We start from the raw sequence: 18,774 nt of genomic DNA, 5'->3' as shown, positions 1-18,774 counted from the left end.
GGTGCGTTGGTCGTTCTTAGTAAAGAGCATCGAGTTTGATCATCAGAAGGCCAATGATTGTAGATGTTCCTTTTAGCGTTGTACAAACCTTTATGAAACTTTGGTTTACAAGAATGAATATTTTGCGAAGAGTTACTAAACAATGGACGTGACATAGCTGTTAAGACTTTTTGCGGTGACGAACTGTAACGCGACTGACTTATCTTGCCTACTATTACCCAGCCAAGATAAGTATTAATTGCTGATGGCAATCCTTCAGAATTTTCAAACATTAAGTTGAAAAAGTTATTTTTTGTAAAAAAGTTACTATTTTAAATCCTCCCAGTGAGCAGAATAAGTGTTAGATTTTCAAAAAAAATTATATCAAATGAAAGGGAAATATCTAAGGTTTCAATACAAAAAAATATTATTTTTATTTGTTCATTTTTGAAAAAGTTATGGCAGTTTTAAGTACAAAAAACATCCCGATAAAAGGTAATTTTTATCGCAAACATTACATTTTTTTTTAAATTTTCGACAGCCATTTGCACATAGAAGATAAGATGTCGGGACAAATTTTTTTTTTTCATTTGATAGTATATAACATAACCTTTGATTTGATATATGTTTAAAGGACGCAGTATTTCCGGAACATTTTCAAAAGTTCAGTTGAAAAAGATCTATGTTTTTTACAATATTTTAAGTTTTGAACGCCCCCTATATAAGAGGAAATTGTCGAATTTTAATAAAAATTATATAAAATGAAAGATGTACTTATAATGTATCTAGAAAAAAAAAATTTGTGCTGATATATACATTTTTAAAAAAGTTATAGTATTTTTAAGTTGAAAATTTAAAATAGAATATCGAAAATTTTAACACAAAAATAGTGTTTTTTTAACTACGGCAGCCGTTTAAATGTAGAAAAAAAAGTGTCGGGACAAATTTTTTTTTTTCATTTTGTAGTACATATAATAAGCTTTAATTTGATATATGTTTAAAGGACGCAGTCTTTCCGGAACATTTTCAAAAATTAAGTTGAAAAAATTAATTTTTGTAAAAAAGTTGCCATTTTAAATCCCCCCCAATGAGCAGGTTAAGTGATAGATTTTCAAAAAAATGATATCAAATGAAAGGTAAATATCTAAGGTTTTAGTTTAAAAAAAAATTATGTTGATTTGTTGATTTTTCAAAAAGTTATGGAAGTTTTAAGAAAAAAAAGTGAAAAAATTTCGAAAATTAGCAATATTTAAATTTGTAATTTTTTTGGATATTTCCCCCATTTTCGGGGATCAAGGGAATTTTTTTTAATTTTTAAGGGTAATGTCTTCAACTAGATACGATTTGAGATCTTTTGACGTATTTTGGAAAGAAATCGATCCAGTGAGAGCTGAGAAAAAGTGGCAACAGACATAAAAAAAAAAAAAAAACACATCATAGTAAAATTAATACCTTTTCCGCTTCGCATCGAAGCTAAAAATGAAAAAATATCAAAAATTAGCGATTTTTAAATTTGTAACTTTTTGGGGGATTTCCCCCGTTTACAGGGAACGAGGGAATTTTTTAATGAATGATTTTTAACCATTAAAAGCTGAGAAAGATCTCGAATTGAAACAATTTTACTTATTTCATTTTTAAGAGTTGATCTTACAATTAATATTTCACTCGTAAATGTTTTCGATATGTCTTTATTGTATTTAATTGAATTATGAACCGTTTAGTTTGAGCATCTAAAACGGTTTCTTTAAAATATCCAAGATCCGTCGGATCAGAAGAGGTTTCAATAATATTTTTAAAAACAGTATCAAACGATTTTTTTTCATACATACCTTTAGGTGGAGAAAATGGCAAAATTTCAGGGTTGACGACTTTACTAGTTTCACTTGTAGTTGTACTAATTTCTACGCTTGTATTTACATTAATCTCGGTGTTAATACTATCTATAATAACTTATACAGTACTAGGAAAAAAATCACTTATTTTTGGCAGTTTAAATTATTTGTCTTGTTCTTCAATTTTTTTTTACGCTTTTCATGGTCACTAAGAACTTTTTTTGACATGATTACAAAATTATTCACGATTCATTGGTAAGTACGAAAGCGAAATCGATCAAGGAGAGACGACACATTACTGACTAATAATAAATATAAAATAATTAAATGAATATCGTGTAAAATAATAGTGGATACAAATTGACCGTAGTCAATACAATTTCCTGGACGAGAGGTAATACTGTTCTAAATATAAATTCACTCGCCTAGTTTCTAATCATATGATTGCAATTCGTTATTGCAATTTTATTTTCGTTACACAATTATTATGAAATATTCCAGGCATCTACGAGCTATAAGATAAAATAATCTACGTATAACATAATCATATATTCTGAATAGTCAATTAATTTTAACAATTCATTTTTGTAGAACAAAGTTTTTTAAATCATAAAATTTTTAATTATTGTTATATTGGTGATTTATTTTTTGGATTTGCTATATTTCTTATCGGGCTCCCTTGAGTCATGGGCCCGTAGCTCAATGCCCGTCATGGCACCCTATCGGTACACCACTGGTGGCAGTGTAGCCAACATGTCGAAAAAGTATTCCCTACAGCTGCGAGAGCACCAGTACACTTACTTTCTGGACGTGTCTCGTATATTAAATAATCTAATAAAGTAAATTAATATATTGTTATTAAAGTATTATAATCTAGTTATTAATATAATAAGAGAGTTAAATGTAATATATATTATTTTAAGTGGTTTATGTATATTATTTAATCAATTCAGTTCAATATTCAGTTAAGCTCTATAATTTATAATTAGATATATATAGTTAATACTAAAAATATATTATACTAACTAAATAATGTAAATATTATAATTTTCATAGAACTTTTCACTTTCTTGTATGAATTAAAATGGTCGTTTCGAGATCCCAAATAGGCATAGAGTATGCTGATATAAACATCCATCGGGCTAATCTCCTTTCACATGTAACACACTTCAATTTTTTTATAATCTTTAAAAAACAACGAGTTCTATTAATCCATAAAGTTTTTACCCCAAAATAAACATTAACAGATTCACCTTTTCTATATGGAGAATTTGAGTAACATTTCTCATTTTAACAGTAAAATTTATTTTTACCAGGATCGTGGTAAAAAGCATATGCGACATTCCAAGTGTCGTTTACGATGAAAAAAACATATCAATATCTTCCGCACCGTATTCTTCTGGATTAAATAATATACAGTGTTGAATATCACGTGGTAATTTTTTATAAATTTCATGTACTATAATAGGACAGTGGAATTCTACTTCATTGTATTTATAGTACCCTCAATAAATCTGAATCATAATTATTTAAAGTACCCATTATTAACAAACACAAATACACTTATTAGTATTATTACATGTGAAAATTTTAATTAAAACTTTAAATGCATGATATACAACTTTATGTATAAGTAGGCGTATGTATACAAAGGAGGTGAGCATTTTACACTATCTTAACAATAAATTCAATAGAATTTTGAATTTATTTTATAAATTTCATCTCTTATAATATATCACTGGGATTTTACTTCATTATATATATATAGAATCCGCATTAAAATCAGAATCATAATTATTTAATATTTTCATTATAAAAAAATACTAATTCACTAATTTCTACTGATTTAGTATTATTACGTGGGACAACGGGATTTTAAACGTTAAATATATTATATAACAATAATTATTATATGCAGAATGAAGAAATGCAACTCATATAATATAATGCACTAAACCATAAATTAGTTTCCGTAATCATATTTTCTACACTGTTAATTCACGTTATTCAAATATCATATCTATCAAACTTATTATTCGAATATAATTAAGGAAATAAGAGTTCATTTTACTTTTGTATATTCCATCAATTTTTTAAAATTATACACCACTACTTATCACCGCCTTTAGAATTATGTAACTATTTATGTTAGATAATTCTAAATGTTGTATAAAATTTAATTACAGTCGTATGCAAGAATACGATACGATCATATGTGGACAATTGTGCTGTTGATATCTTTGGCAATAACTATATATCAATGCTTATTATGATTGATTACATTAAATTTTCGGGTAATACTAAAAACTTGTTTCATACAATATCTTTTACTTTTTTGTAAACTTCTTTACTCTGCATAAACAATAAGTTAAACCCAACCAAGAGACATGACTTCATTTTTTTAAACGCTATCAGATTTTCTTCGGTCAATGATATACGTCCCATTATTTCCTCTTCACTACCTTTACCTGATATTGATAGATAACTTTTTTAAAAACATTTCGATTTTACAATGTTAAAAACGGCACTCAAATTAATTTTTGAATTACATGAATGGTCCATAAATGATAAAACTTCATCGATTAAATTTAAAAATGCAATAAATTTATCGATATCTATCTAAAAGTACATACTTGGAGATATTATTATTACTATTGGAGAATAACGGTCGCTTAAACATGTGCAGCCGATGTGTATGAATTTTCTCTCAACAAAATTCAAATTGAATACAGACGTTGCAAGTACAGTCAAGTCAGGTTGAGATGGATACCTCATAGACATTTTAATATCTTTTACGCCTGCAGTCATGTTCATATTACTAACACACACTTTAATGAAATACGATAACACAATACTATTGTTTCTTCACGTTCAGTGGTGTTTTATATTAATTATTGACTAAAGAGTGGGCGTATTTAATACTATGCGAGATGTGAATCACTCTATAAAATACAACTAATAAATAATGGTGGGAGGAGGAAGTGCTTCTTTCACGCGCTTAATTGTAATAAATGAAGAGGTAATACTCCTCAAATAACAGTATTGTCGTACATTAAATCATAATAAACATAAGGGAGGCGCTAAATAATATATATTATCTGTTATCAAAATAATCTCATGGATAAATATTCATCACAACATCCTATAACTATAATGGTCTTTTTAATAACTTTTTCAACTTAACTTTTGAAAATGTTCCGAAAATACTGCAAATTTTATATACACTTTGATTTATAGCCTATGTAATAAACTTTATTTTGAAAAAAAAAATTTGACCTCTAGAATTCAATGTAAAAATAGTCTCAGTATTCAAAAATATGCTATTTATGTTTTAAATTCTGGGCTTTGTATTTTATTTTATTTTAAAATACCTTACAATAGGTGTACACAGATTTTCATAAATATTATATAAATCTAATTGAAACACCATAGAAAGTTTATACTTATTAAAATTGTTTTACTACATGGTTTTTTTTTGTGACTATCATTTAATTCTGAGCTCTAACTTGACATACTTTTTTCAACGGTACGTTAATTGATATATTCGTATCTAGTTGAACATATTACCCTCAATAATAGAAAAGAAATATAATTTATCAATTAAACAGTATTATTAAACTTATTCCACATACTTCATACTGGCAAATGAAATTATTCATTTTTAATATTTTCAAAGTGTTTAATGATGAATTAAGTTCGATATGATAATAGGTTTCAACTAAAAAATTAAATCATTTTAATTTGTAATTTATTAATTTTTTTACTCTATTTGTGTGTGTTACTACCAGTCTGTAATATTTCACATTTTTTGTTAACATTTTGCTGTATAAATCATTTCTAGAAAAAATGATTTTTAGTTTCACTTGAATTTAACAATGGATTTTTATAATTATAATTGTATAATACGCTCAATTGTGTAGATCTTTTTAACAACATTTTTTGATTGGTTTTTTTAGTTAAAATAAATTATTAAAATTAATTCAGTTCTGCATATTTCAATTGTAGAATCTTTTTAAATACCAAAAGTTAATTAGAAGTGATTACTATGATTTCTATTTAAGTGATCTATTACAATAAAAATACAAAAAAATATTGAGATTTTCTGATAAATTTACTATAGACAGTAGTTATAACATTTTCTGATTACATATTAATTTTAACAATGCAATTTTTTTAATTCTCATAAAATTTGCACATTTGTAAACATCGCGAAATATTGATTTGGAAAAGTATATTTTTGTTTCCGATAAAAGTTCATTGTAGTGCAGTGTATTTATTCATAAATAACAAAAATGTTTTAGTGAAAAGTATTGCATCAAGCCCTTTAAATTTTTACACGTGTTAAAAATAAATAAATATACAACTACTTCATTATTTTTATAATATCAAATATATTTAGATTATTTGTTAATTATAAGCCATTAAAAAATTATAGGAACTGAATAAAATAATGTACGAATAGTATATATTTATATCATTAATATTTTTAAACTTTTTTGATTCCTATTATAATAGACATCGCAGTCGCATCACACAATTCTACAACATAGAGTTATTAAACTATAATGTTATAAATTTCCATGAAACATTTCTACGAATTTTTTTAGACTTTTAACCAACTCTTCGTTATTTGTATTTTCTGCAGCAAGTATTCGTCCCAATTCTGTATTAATTCTATCAATTTCATGTTCATTATTTTTATTTTTTGCTTCTATATACATGCCCTGATATTTTTCTACAGTTTCAGTAAGAGTCTTAATGTCAGTAAATTTATCTATTTGATAAAATATATATAATTTCTTTTAATTATGAATGTGTGCAAGCTTTTAAAGTTACCTAACTTTTATATAACTCATTAAAATCGAGTATAAGTAATATAATTGAATACTAAAACTTCCAATTCTTCAATTTAAATTAATATTAAATTTACGTATCAATCAATCAGTACCAAATTTTTTTAGAAGTAAACTGATATAACAAAACACAGTTCTATAATATATTTTATGAACTTTTAACGAAAACTCATAGTTTTATTATTCTTACTTCAATATAAAATTAATTTAGTTTAAAGAATTAGACGTTTTAATATTGTATTATATTTGTTTATCTGTAATTATTATACTATACAGAATAGAACAGATCTATTTAACTATATAATAAACTCATATAACTAATGATTTGCATAACATTTTATACTTTTTTAGCTTCGATGGGAAGCTGAAAAGGTATTGGTTTCACTAAGATGTGTTTATTTTTATTTTTTGTGTCTGTTACCACTTTCTCAGCTCTCGCCGAACGGATTTCTTTCAATGATACGTCAAAATATCACAAATCGTATCTAGATGAAGACATTACCCTCAAAAATTGAAAAAATTCCTTCGTTCCCCATAAATGGGGGAAACCTCCAAAAAAATTACAAATTTAAAAATCGCTAATTTTCGAAATTTTTTCAATTTTTTTTACTTAAAAGTGCCATAAATTTTTCAAAAATGAACATTTCAATATAATTCTTTTTTATATAGATGCATAATGTTATTACCTTTCATTTGATATATTTTTTTTATAAATTTAACCCTTAACCTGCCCACAAGGGGGGATTTAAATTGACAACTTTTTCACAAAAAATTAACTTTTTCAACTTTATTATTAACTTTTGAAAATGTTCCAGAAGGTCTGACATTTTTATATATATCTTAAATTAAAGCTAATGTAATGTTCTTTATTATGCAAAAAAAAAATTTCGGACTTTATTTTATCTTCACGGTAAAAATGGCTACTGAATGCTATTATCGTGTGAAAATTCTCGATTTTATTATTTATATTATATTTAACTTTATAATGCTATAACTTATTGAAAAGTTTATGGATCCACACAATTTTTTTATGAGAAATAATATTTTTTAATAATCCCTTTTTCATTCGACATACTTTATCTGAATCAGGATATTAATAACGAAGTAGCAGATCATGTTGCTTTTGGTATAATCCACCAATTTTTTTAAATTAAACACTATCTAAAGATTTGCATCGAAGCATTTTTTTTGATAGTGATTTAAATCATTGTCAGATATCATAATACTTGATCCAACTATGCAATAATGAAATGTCTACTTATATCAATATTTCCTTATCAAAGTCATAAATATATACATAATATGTGTATTTAAGTATTTATTCATGGAATTAGACGTTGAAAACTATACTATTGAATAGACCATTTTCTACCGAAAATATTTAGGTAAAATTAGCTACTACTATCTACTGTTCTTTTCATAGAGGTCGATCAAAGTTATCATTTTTTCAATACTCGTGGTTTGTTATTTAAATTTTTCACCATGGTCGCTTTTACTGAGCCAATGGAAAAAACATTGGAAAAAACCAAAAAATAAAATGAAAATAAATAATTAAAAATCAACAAAATCAGTTATAACGTATTTTAACACTTTTACATGTTTTTTACTGTATGTAGTGTTTTTGTGGGCTATTTATTGAGAAAACAACATTGAAGTTATTATTTTTGAATTTCTTGTAAAATTTCCTTTACTTGAGTTTTACTTTTATTATTCTAAGTTAAGAGAAAAAAAAGTTATGAAACATAGATCAGTTATTTCTATTAAATTTGACTCTTCGACTCAACTTAATAGGCCCGGGGGCACGGGTTAACCTTAACGGATCGGTCCCAAATTTTGCACAGCTCATTTTTTTGACCATTAAAAAAAAATCAAGGGGTAGCGTAAAAAAAAAAAAAAGACATTAGATTTTTGAGGGCCACCCTAATGAATATATATTATCTAATTTTAATAACAATACAATTGAAGAAAAAAAGTAATTCAAAGTTTTATATTTTAAACATTTTAAAAATAAAATTCATACGGCACTTCAAAAAGGTATTTCATTTAGATAAAGAAAACAAATCATAGTAAAATTAATACCTTCTCAGTTTCGTATCGAAGCTAAAACTACCCCCTAACCCTCCTAGAATGATTCAAATTTAAAAATTGGTCGTGATCACCCAATGTACAAGTTATTTGATTGTTATATTTAGAATATGGTTTTTGGCTAACTTTTTTCCATTGTGCAGAGTAACCAAGTAGATTAGAAGATCTATGGTCTCTCAAATAAACGGAATATTTATCTAAAAAATAGAGTGATTGGCAAAACAAATAGGCCTTAAATAGTTAAGTAAGGAAATATTCTATAACTCTTATTTAAATTTCTAGCTGCACTTTTGCCGAACTATTCAGTGTGATTTATTAAATACACAACCCCCTATTTTTCGTTAAATAAAGATTTTTTCATAAATATTTACAAATAAAAATAATATTTTTTTTTAACCATAATAAATATTAAGATTAATGTAAGAAAAAATTATTTGTAAGGGTAGACTTTAGGTGTAAATTTCAAAAGTTAAAAAGAAATCTATATATATTTTTTTACTATTAAATGGCGAATAGTTTAAATAAAATGTTGACTGGTCGATAACTCTTTTTGTAACATCACTTTTTGAGTTATTAGCATTTAAAGATTTACCAAAGGCGGAGAGCAGAGTAGTGATTAACGACGTTCATTTTTACAATAACGCACAAATATAAATTCTTCCGCGTTGCGCAATCCACTTGCCTGTAACTAAAAATTATATTATCTCAAAAAGTAGTAATACAAAATTAATTATCGATTATTAATTATTTTTCGATTCATTAGAAACTAGTAACAAAGTATTCACTTAACAAAAAATTGTAAAGAAAATTACAATATATCAGAATGTTCGAAAAGTAAGAAAACAGGTCAATTGTTATAAACAATGAGAACAATAGAAACTATTTCCTTACTGTAAAATATTAGTGATTACAATATTTCCCGTAAGATGAAAACATTAGTCTTGTAATACAAAAACTGTTAAGTCGTGTAAAGCTCAAATTTTGTTCGTCTACAGGCTCCTAAATATCGGTTGGCCTGATTGACTTAGGACGTGAATAAAAGGAAATCCTAAAACTTATTAAATAAAGAAACTCAAAAGGAAGTTGTCTATAATAACAATATTAGTGTAATTAACTTTATAGTTGGGCGTCCCCACTTACATTAATAATAACAACTAAATAGTACACTGCAATAAAATGAGTACAAGTATAAGATTTTAAGTGTTGTAGAATTCAATAATCTGACCTGGACAGAATATTAATGATCGGATTATAACTGTTATACTCAACCAACTTCAACCGTTTGAATGAAACAAAACACGAACTCAATTATATTGATCACACGCACGGAAATCCACCGAATTCACATTTACGTTACGATACCGCAAAGTCGCGGAAAAACTCGTGGCGGCGCCGATGGGTCTAATCAACTAGACCGTACAATGGTTGACTGACCAGATAAGGCGACGATTTACCGAACAGCGAACGGCATCCCCACTTAATATATGTAACCGGTTCCATTTGGGTTGTAAGTTGAACGCGACCGTATATAACTCGCCGCAACAAATTTTGTATAAATTATCTTTAAACGTATAGGAATAAAGTTCCAGCCGGCGCTCCTCAAATTTTAAGACTTTAAAAATAGCAACTACCTTACATACTATATCTTGTATAATTGTGCCACGACTTAATTATCTACTATTATCTACTATCAAATGTCTAGACGATGAATTGTATATGTTTATGCTATATTGTAAAACGTAATTCAAGAGCCCGCATAGAATATCTTTATTTAAATGTCAATAATACAGCATATTATACTGAAGCATTATTAAAATCAACTATATAAATTTTCATACCTTAAAACAGTACATCACAATCTTAGTTTTAAAGCATTCATCAAATAACTATTCAATGAAACACAAAATATCGATTTAATTTTACCACTTATATTCATAATATCGATAAAACTATCATTAGCCATGACTTTATTATACAGAGCGAGTATAGTACATAATATACATGACGTGAAAACATTAAACATTGTAAAATAATAAAAATGAGTAACAATCACTACTATATCCCACTGATAACTTGATAAATTAACTACACGTCCTCATAATCTTACTTTAATAAGAAAATAAAACATATATTGTATAATTGAGACAAAATTTGTTTAAATTAAGTCTAAACCACACTTTTAGTTGGAATTTTTAATTACTTTTCTAATTTGTAATAGTGTGATATCATCACAATAATAAATGAAAAAATTATACCTTCTCAGCTTTGCATCGAAGCTAAAAAAAAGTTCGATTATTCTAACCCTCGTCAATTCATTATAATTTCAGTTATATTTTGAAATTATAATTTATCATAAGCCATTGGTAGCTAAAACAATTTTTATGAAATGAGTAGCCTCTTCCGTTGTATATATATTTTTTGGACGGACATTAAAAAAATCTTCAAAATTCCTCTCTAAAAATATTTATAATTAACAATTAAATTTACTTTTTTTTTGTAATAGGTGGGGTTTAATTGGGGGTACTTACCTCCTCCTTCTATATGAGTATATTGTTTGACATAAAATTATAGTAGAATTAGTCAATTATAACAACACGATAAACGGTTATTTTTTACGAATATGAATTCGTAAAAATGATTTTTGTTTAATATTGGGGGCCATTTACGTATAAAAGACAAGTCATGGGCACAATTTTTTTTTAACTCACAATACACCAAATAAAAGAGACATATCTAAGGTATTAATAAAAAAATTCGTATTGATACATCCATTTTTAAAAGAGTAATGGCAGTTTTAAGTAAAAAAATTTCGTAATTTATCGTTTTCTAAAATTGTAATTTTTTGGAGAAATTCCTCTATTTACGAATAACGAGGGAATTTTTTTTATAATTTTTTAGGATAAAATCTTCAACTTGATACAATTTGTGATATTTTGACATGTTGTTGAAAAAATTCAGTCGGGTGAGAGTAGAGAAAAATGGGAGACGGACTTAAAAAAAGAGAATAGAGCAAAAATTAAGTGCGTCGGATGGACACTGCTATGATTTTATCTACTATCTATCTTCAGCGATTGTAACTCATTCTCAATCGAGTAATTGTACAATGCACTTCAAGGATGATAAAATGGTCAATTTAAGCTAGTTTAAATTTTCAGTGTCGCTTTTCTTGGTTTAGAAGGGAGACATTTTAATATAAACCTAAGTAGGGTAATATAGGGGATTTTGGTCCCCCCCGCTTCACCCAACCACCACACCACATGGGGTGTTGGTGAAGAGGTGTGGAGGGGGGAATAAATCCAACGTAAACTAACATAATGCAATGGGAGAGGGAACGTTGAAACCCAACGTAAACTAACCTAAGGCAGGTGAGGAACCTCTCCTCTTCCACCAAGTCTTATGATAGGGGGGTAATGAAACAGACGTTAACTAACACAACTTGTCGCGCACCTAAATTATGCTCGGCCATATAGTATATACGTAATATCGTTTTTTTTGACGAAAAAAAAAAAATGCATTTTCCAGATAAGCTATACGGTTACGGTGAAAAGTATGAATTTTAAACGTCGAATCCGCTATTTTGATATGCGACATGCATATATTTAGATAAAGTCTGTACGTAAAATGTTAATTTTACCTAATTTGTAAAAAAAAAAATTAGTTCGAAACATTGTGTGCCAGATGGCTGTATTGATGATTACACTATAGCACTCGAGATAAATACAGCAGATGGCTTTACGCGGCGTCGATGTCGCCGTCAATTGCATTAATTGTTAATATACGATCTATAAGTTTGACCGTTATTGGTATAGTGAATAATAAATCAGTATTTTTTTTTTGTCGACAATATATAATAATGACGACTGTTAGAGTTTTCTTATAGCAAAACACATTTTTAAATAAACACTACTACTACCGCCGCCGCCGCCGCCGCCGCCGCCGACGACGACGACGACGATAATAATTGCTGGAACATATATTCTAATGATTATAATATTATTGGTCTTATACATTGGTCAGGACCAGGACGATACATTTTGGCTAAAAGTCATGTTGGTAAACAATCATCAGGAACTTATTGTCACTGTCGATTTACTACATAGAATGTATTCTATGTGCGGATATATTTTATCGATAACAGAAAATTTAAACGGAATAATACTTTTGCAAGATGAATACATTAAGGCGAGCCTGACACAGAGGAGACTAACCCAAGAAATTGCATTACTGTTTCAGTCAAAACGTGATGATTGCCGTGTATTTTCGATTAAAAAAACTGAGTTTGCGCAATTGCACTTCATTAAAGATATGTTATTTTAGAAAATAAATCGACAACTGTTTCATATACGTCTGCGTATTGTACGTGAAATGAAGCTTATACTTCAGACTTCAATTGATCGTATGGTGGTTGAAAAGAAACCGATAATTTTTAGCCAAATTAAAACATTGGATTTTTTATATTTCCATGAAATTTGTCGTATGGAGTTTATGGGTAAATGTTTAGAAAATACATCGAAAATTATTTTCATCGATTATCCACACATGAAAGTATGTTTAAAAATATTTAATTTTTTCATCTTAAAACTTAAACTTAAAAAAAATTTTCAGCGTGTATATTACTTCTCCAATCTGGTGGAATTGGCTACAAACAGATCATTTCTAGGAATAGATACTTTGCCAAAAATTGACAAGAAAGATCGTGACTTTTCCAGTCAAATTCGAAGATGATTGAAATAAAATAACAAGTTTACAAAACAACTAGTTTTTTTATTAAAAAAATTATATATATACATTATAGCAGTTATACANAAAATTATATATATACATTATAGCAATTATATATACATTTTTTGTTTCTATACTATATTGTAAATTGTACAATAATAAAAAATAAAATTTGTATTTACATTAAAGTTTTCGTACTTCTCCCGTGAATGCGTTGTATTCCATTTGACAGTTGTGAATAATTACACAATACAATGATGTTTTATCGGGAAACTGTTTGGAGCATTCGAAATCCAAGCGTAGATCAACCGTTGAAGACTTGACGGTGTCGTTTTGTTTAGAACAATCAATCACGACTATAGGTCCACGTTTTTTGTAATTTATATAGTCCAGTAAAGGATAGGGGTCTTTACGACCGTAATACATTGTCTGAAATTGTGCGTACGAGTTATAAAACGTTGTGTACTTGTTGTTGTCGAAATCGGCGTTTTGGTTCTCGTACGGGTATTCGTCAGCGTTCAGATACGCTTTGACGTTTCTCAATGAACAGTGATTGAAATCTCCGAGAACGTGTTCGTCCTCATTACCCATGGCAATAAGTAAATATCTAGGTTTTTCCACATTCGAATAGGTGCGCACCGACCACGTGAGATGAGTTGTCTGCGGTACCAACGGGTAAACGGCAACGTCCCAGTGTTGAAATTCTAACGGGAGCCATTTCTTGCTGTCCAGAATACGCATCAGACCCAGTTCAGTTTTCACGCTGGGTTCAAAGTACTTTACTACCCATTTGATTTTCGATATTTTCACGTTGATTTGTTTTATCAATGTTGCAATTTGCGCTTTATCGTCTGTTGTTGTTGTCTGTGGAACAAATGATACGACAGTGCTGTCGGTACTCGATCTATTCACCACGAGAGTCTGAGTACAGTTTATCAGTGTGCGCCGATACCGTTCGAAAAATCCCATGCACATAGATAATGGACATTGCGCTACAAATTCAGTCCCATCGACGAAATCGTTGTTGTTGTGCAAAATTTGCGCGTATTTCCATCCGGCAGGTTGTAATCGTCGAATGTCGTTGGGTGTGAATGAACAATATCCCTTGATGGTTGTAGCCATACCAACGTATTTTATCTTGTCTACTTCTTTACCATTTACCTCAAATCTGATTTCATCGAATAGGTGCATGAGAAAATTTTGCCCCATAACCATTTCACCGGCTGTTCCAGCTGGTGGTTTTTCCAGTTTTCCTTCGATTTGCAAATAACTTTCGCACGGCACGGTAAATTTCTCCTTGTTGTGCACTTCGATACGGATTTCATCGTTGTGTTTGTACGAGTTANTTTCATCGTTGTGTTCGTACGAGTTGTTGTAACTTTGATGTTCCAGATAGTACTCGCGTTTTACACTGTCGTCTTGTTGACATTTTTCCAACACGTGTAAGTACTCGGCCATGATTGACTCGACAACCCAACGATTTTAAAAATTCAATATTTTTCTTTGTTAGTTGCTGCTGCGATAGCGTCGCACGATTATCCGGTTGCTCCGTCGTAGAGTATATGTCATCACTCAAATGATGGTGCACTACACTCCTGTTGAAACTCAGAGGCATTTAAGAGTGTGTACACGTTTTTCCAGTATAAAGACACGGTCGTCGACTAAATAAAGTTCTCGAGCCAGTGCTTCCAAACGATAAATTGTGGCTGAACTGTTGTTGTTGTTGTTGTTGTTGCTGTTATCACTGTTTATCAGCTGACAGCTGTTGACGGATGTTTGAAGGAGTAGTAATAGTTGCACGACTGTGACTAGTATACACAAAAATAATCCAATTTGTGAGGAATCGAACTGTTTTATACGGTATNTTTGTGAGGAATCAAACTGTTTTATACGGTCCCATAACGTCATCGTACTTTCATCCATCCTGTTTGATGTGTAGACGCACTGTTAATTTTTCACCTCTTAGGTTGACACGTTGACCGTCCTGATCGAGCAATGCGATTCGAATCGTGTTCAATACGTTTGTGTTTAACGGATAGTAAACTACTTGTCTGGGACACTCGATAATCCGGTAGCCCGGTGGTACGTTTGGAAAGAATTCGTGCAATGTATGCGATTGACGTCCTCCGTGGTACGAACCAACAATTATATTGCAGTCGACTCGTATGCATGTCACCTTTGTTATAGATAAGGGGAAATCTGACGTGTGTTCCATTTTCGGTGTCAATACACGAGGTCGGAACCCTAGTATACGACCGATTCATTGCGGGTGTGTAAAATCTATGGGGTGATCGCATTTGATTATGCTTCGCATAGTGTTGCGGTCGGCTGTAAAAGAGATAACGTTTCGATCACCCAACCTTTTGTCACCGATTTCTCTGCTGTTTTCCTTGAGTAAACCAACCGTTGGCAACAATGGATCATCAAAATCTATTTGTTGTTGTTGCACACTGTACTTATACTCTTCTCCGTTGTACTTGTCCGTGATTCGTTTCTGTAAATCTTCAAATTCGTACGATCCCGTCGGTAGTGTTATCACCATAATTGGTTTGTCAACAGTGCCGAAAATGAATTTGTTACAATCCTCGTCAATATTAGGTATAGTGTTCCACGTATGCAAGCTCAATAGCCCAATTTTACATTTGTCACCGACATCGATGGGTGGATTGAATGTGCATTGCAATTCAGATCCCACGCCGGTTAACGTTACCGTTGTTGTCATGTTGTTGTTGTTCGATTAAAAATTCCAAACATTAGTGACCACAATTTACCTCGTCGAAGTTTTGACATCTACTATAGTTGTGCATCATTGTACACCCTTTAAAGTATCGTTGCAGTTCCAACGGTGGTCGTAAATTACCAAAACTGTCAAAATACGTAACACGTTTACCGCGTTTACTATAAGCTACCAAATGCGTGCCAGGGTTCGTGGAAAGATCCAAGTTCACTACAGCCATTTCGGACGTTTTCGGTCCCGACTTAGGTAATGTGTCACGACAAAACACGCCACGAAACACTTTATGGTCGAAAGCTCGATTACCGAAATTTGCAATTTCAACATCGTACAAGGCACGATCGGGTAGCTGCGAAATTAGTTTTTTGTTTTTTTCGTCTGATTTTTTCGAATCATCTTTTTCGTACTCGTCGTCAATTTGAAACCAGACCCCGATTTGTATGGTTGCAAGTAAAATCCTTTACCCATGCTTATCGCTGTATTGCCTTTACGGCTAAGTTCGGTAGCCATCTTGACCACATTTGCAGCACCGCCGGCTAAAGCTCCCAACTCCGACAGTCCGGCAAATATAGGTATAAGCGGTAGTACACCGCCTTTAGTTTTCGGAACGTTTATGGTACGGGGCAGTTGAATTTTTTTTTTTCTCACCACACGTCGTGCCGCCTTCAACGATTTTTTTGCCACACTCAGTAAATCCATTTGTTGGGCATTTTTATCGAGTTTGGCCGCATGCACAACTCGTTTGAAACCCATACCGAGTTTACGTTTCAATTTCATCGCGTTGGTCACACCCCAAGCTGCGACTCGTTCAGGCAATTTAGCGTCTTTGGCCAACACTCGTTCCCAAGCCTGATGTTCCAACACCTTGTCTGCATTATGACGGTCTTCGAGATTCTTGTATTTACTATAAATTATATCGTGATTGCGGCAAGCAGCATCAAGCGGGTTCACCCCAATATCACCTCGTTTTAATCTCTTTTCTAACCGTGTTCCAGGACCCGCAAATTGATAACCTAAATGATAAACATTTAAAATAATGATAAAACTATTTGTGAGGAATTATTTTAAATAATTACACACNTTTGCGAGGAATTATTTTGAATAATTACACACACCTGGAATATGGGCTTCGAATGGTAATTTGTTGATTACAGTATTCAATATCCCTGCACCTCGTTTTCCACGTTGTCTCTGATTAACTATANTCGAATGGTAATTTGTTGATTACAGTATTCAATATCCCTGCACCTCGTTTTCCACGTTGTCTCTGTTTAACCATTATTTTCATATTGACAGTTATTGTTCGATGACGTGCGATGCGTTTCAAAAAACAGACTCTCACGCTACCTATCGTGAATTTTGAAAAAAGTAGTGAGATTGCACCTAGTAAACACGGTAAACTATTGCCAAATACAATACGTGCATTGATTTGCGGACCGTCAAATTGTGGAAAAACAAACTTGATGTTTACTCTATTGACCGATATCAACGGACTTCGATTTGAAAATGTTTACGTTTACTCGAAATCGTTGCATCAGTGCAAGTATCAACTACTCGTGGATGTTTTACGCGGCGTCCAAGGAGTGCAGTTGTTTACCTATGAAAACGGGGGCGATGTACCATCGGTGGACAACATCCTGCCCAATTCGGTTTTTATATTCGACGATGTTGTCATGGAAAAACAAAATGTAATGTGTGATTATTTCGCGCGAGGACGACACAGGCAAGTTGATGTGTTTTTCTCTCCCAAACACTGTCGCGCATACAAAAACAAATGTTACGTGACAACACAAATGTGGTGGTGTTGTTCCGGCAGGATGAAGTTAATCTACGACACGCGTACGATGAATACGTGTGTTGCGATATGAAATTTGGAGAATTCAAAGAGTTTTGCAAAGAGTGTTGGAACAAGGATCGGTGCGGATTCGCAGTGATTTGTTTGGACTTTGCGCGGGACGACGGTCGATACAGATACAAGTTTGACACATTTGTTACAATATGAGTGCTGATAAGGAAACATTGCTGAAACTGTTGACTGAAGCCCGGGAAAATGTTCGAAAAAAGTACACAGAATTGCGTCGTGGCGAAGCGGATTCGTTGACTCGCGTAAAACGTCAGTTGGCGCCAATCATTGAACCATTAGATAAAATTGCGTCACAGCAACAGCAAAAACAACAACAACAACAAGAACAATTACAGCAAACTATCAAGAGTTTAAACGATGATAGATACACTGTGGAACACGATGACGGGTTTTTCCATCAGTACATGTATCAATGGTCAATGAACCCCAATAGAGATAAAATGTATGGACCAAAGGTATCACCGGATGGAACAATGACATTAGTTGAAGCCGACAATATCTTTCTCGACAGAGGAACAATTAATGTTTTAGATGAAAAATTCCCGCTCACTATGGGTCTTGTGGATTTACTGTTTTCGAAAAATCCTGGTGTTTACTCCGAATCGGATTTGTATGCGTACAAAAGGATTCTCGGCAAAACTGGTGTGCATTTAAATAAAGACGGAACATTGAAAAAAGGAGGTCAAAATACCTCCTTTTAAAATA

General features: G+C 31.0%; 1 protein-coding gene and 1 long non-coding RNA gene across 2 annotated transcripts; both read right to left on the bottom strand.

Annotated features, from left to right (window-relative positions):
* Positions 1-6,270: 6,270 nt before the first annotated feature.
* On the bottom strand, positions 6,271-10,288 carry LOC126896847 (uncharacterized). Its single transcript, XR_007701965.1, has 3 exons — positions 9,890-10,288; positions 9,342-9,437; positions 6,271-6,585 (listed from the first exon to the last, which is right to left on the bottom strand). It is a non-coding gene; the product is annotated as an uncharacterized LOC126896847 (long non-coding RNA).
* A 3,366-nt stretch (positions 10,289-13,654) lies between these two features.
* Positions 13,655-14,929, bottom strand: LOC126906432 (uncharacterized). The gene has a single exon (XM_050687056.1). The coding sequence runs from the start codon at positions 14,927-14,929 to the stop codon at positions 13,655-13,657; it is 1,275 nt and encodes a 424-aa protein (XP_050543013.1).
* Between the last annotated feature and the right edge of the window lie 3,845 nt (positions 14,930-18,774).

Source organism: Daktulosphaira vitifoliae, unplaced genomic scaffold (genome assembly GCF_025091365.1).
Source record: "Daktulosphaira vitifoliae isolate Bord-2020 unplaced genomic scaffold, ASM2509136v1 Scaffold_1, whole genome shotgun sequence".
Lineage (NCBI taxonomy): Eukaryota > Metazoa > Arthropoda > Insecta > Hemiptera > Phylloxeridae > Daktulosphaira > Daktulosphaira vitifoliae.
This window is presented reverse-complemented; position numbering and strand designations above follow the sequence as displayed.